General features: G+C 48.9%; 1 protein-coding gene across 1 annotated transcript; it reads right to left on the bottom strand.

Moving 5' to 3' along the window:
- Positions 1–596: 596 nt before the first annotated feature.
- LOC114191319 lies at positions 597–1,334 on the bottom strand. The gene has a single exon (XM_028080489.1). The coding sequence runs from the start codon at positions 1,332–1,334 to the stop codon at positions 597–599; it is 738 nt and encodes a 245-aa protein (XP_027936290.1).
- Positions 1,335–1,643: the final 309 nt, after the last annotated feature.

The following is a 1,643-nucleotide window of genomic DNA, read 5'->3' as shown; positions in this document are numbered from 1 at the left end:
TATGTGTAAATATATATATATATATATATATATATATATATATATATATATATAAAAGTATATTTTATTTATATGTATATATACTATATTATATTATATTATATTATATTATATTATATTATATTTTATGTGTAAATATATTATTTATTTATATATATATTTTTTAGATTATTTAATAAATTATAAATAGTTTAGTAATTTAAGCGGGGACGGGTATTTGGGCGGGTATATATATATATCCCCATCCCCATCCCCATCCCCAGTTGAAAATTTCGGGTATTACCCATACCCATACCCATACCCAGTCAAAGCGGGGATTCCCCGTCAAAACGGGGACGGGTTCGGGTGATACCCACGGGCACGGGTTTATTTGCCATCTCTATCTGGAAAGTCTTCCAGTATAGGATGTTGACAGAGCTTCCCTGATCGACCAACACCTTCCCGATCCCATACTCGGCCACCTCTATCGAGATAACCATCGGGTCATCATGATCGGGATCGGGCGCCTTGAAGTCGTCGTCCGTGAATGTGATGGGAGGCATCGAGCGGATCTTCCTCTCGACCAGATGAACTGACTTCAACGCCCGAACGTGCCTTTAGCGAGCTGCGGAGCACGACCCTCCTCCGGCGAACCCTCCGGAGATGGTATTGATGTAACCCCTCAGGGGTCTATCATGGCTACGACTGCGGCTCCTTCTTGGACTCCAATGTGATTGGGATGGTCCTCCCCTTCGTTTCTCGCGCTCGGGCTCCCTTTTCTTCTCAGATCGGGATGGGGGGACTCTTCTCATCGGGCTTCGGTTCCTCACCGGATTCCGCGGGGGACGATCTTGTCGAATGTATTTCTTCAAGTGTCCCTGTCGGATGAGCTCTTCTATTTTGTCGCGGAGCGTGTGGCACTCTTCGGTGGTATGCCCGATTGTCCGATGGTACTGGCAATGTTTACTGCCATCGGCATCGGGTGGCGGAGGCTTCTTCCTAACCGCGGGGAGCGAATCGGCGCTGAAGGCCTCTTGCAGGATCCTGGCCCGGGGAACAGCCAGAGGAGTGTAAGTTGTGAACTTTGGTGGCTTCCTTTCGGTGGGTCGGGCTACGGGTTTGCTCGGTCTAGGCGCGATCGGTTTTGGGAGTGCAGCATCCTCCTTCTCCCTCTTCTTTACCCTAAACTCCTGCATATCTTCCATCTGTATGAATTTGGCCGCGCGTTCCCTCATCTCCTCCATCGTCTTCGGTTTCTTACGGCTTATCTTGTCCGCAAAGACTCCCGGCTGGAGTCCATAAGAGAAGTGATGTCGCGCGATCTCGTCGCTGAGACCTTTTATCTTGACCGACATCCGATTATACCGATCTAGGTAACTCCTCAGCGATTCCCCATCCTCTTGTCGGAATGGCCGATTTGAGGGGCGCGAACTGTGTGCTGAACCTTGCCTTCAAAGTGGCAAACGAGTCAATACTACCGGCCGGTAGCTCGGAGAACCACTCCAACGCCTCCCCAGTCAACGAAGTTGAGAAGACTCGGCACCAGATGGGGTCGCTGACGGCGTGAAACATCATCTGATGCATGAAGACCCGCATGTGATTGTCTGGGTCGGTCGTGCCGTCGTACTTGTCAAATGTCGGCATTTTCCACTTCTCCGGTAGCA

Source organism: Vigna unguiculata, chromosome 7 (genome assembly GCF_004118075.2).
Source record: "Vigna unguiculata cultivar IT97K-499-35 chromosome 7, ASM411807v1, whole genome shotgun sequence".
In the NCBI taxonomy this organism is placed as follows: Eukaryota; Viridiplantae; Streptophyta; class Magnoliopsida; order Fabales; family Fabaceae; genus Vigna; species Vigna unguiculata.
Note: the sequence above shows the minus strand (reverse complement) of the source record. Positions and strands in the feature narration are given on the sequence as shown.

Coding starts and splice junctions, on each gene's coding strand:
- LOC114191319 (XM_028080489.1), bottom strand. CDS start 1,334: ATGTCGGTCAAGATAAAAGGTCTCAGCGACGAGATCGCGCGACATCAC.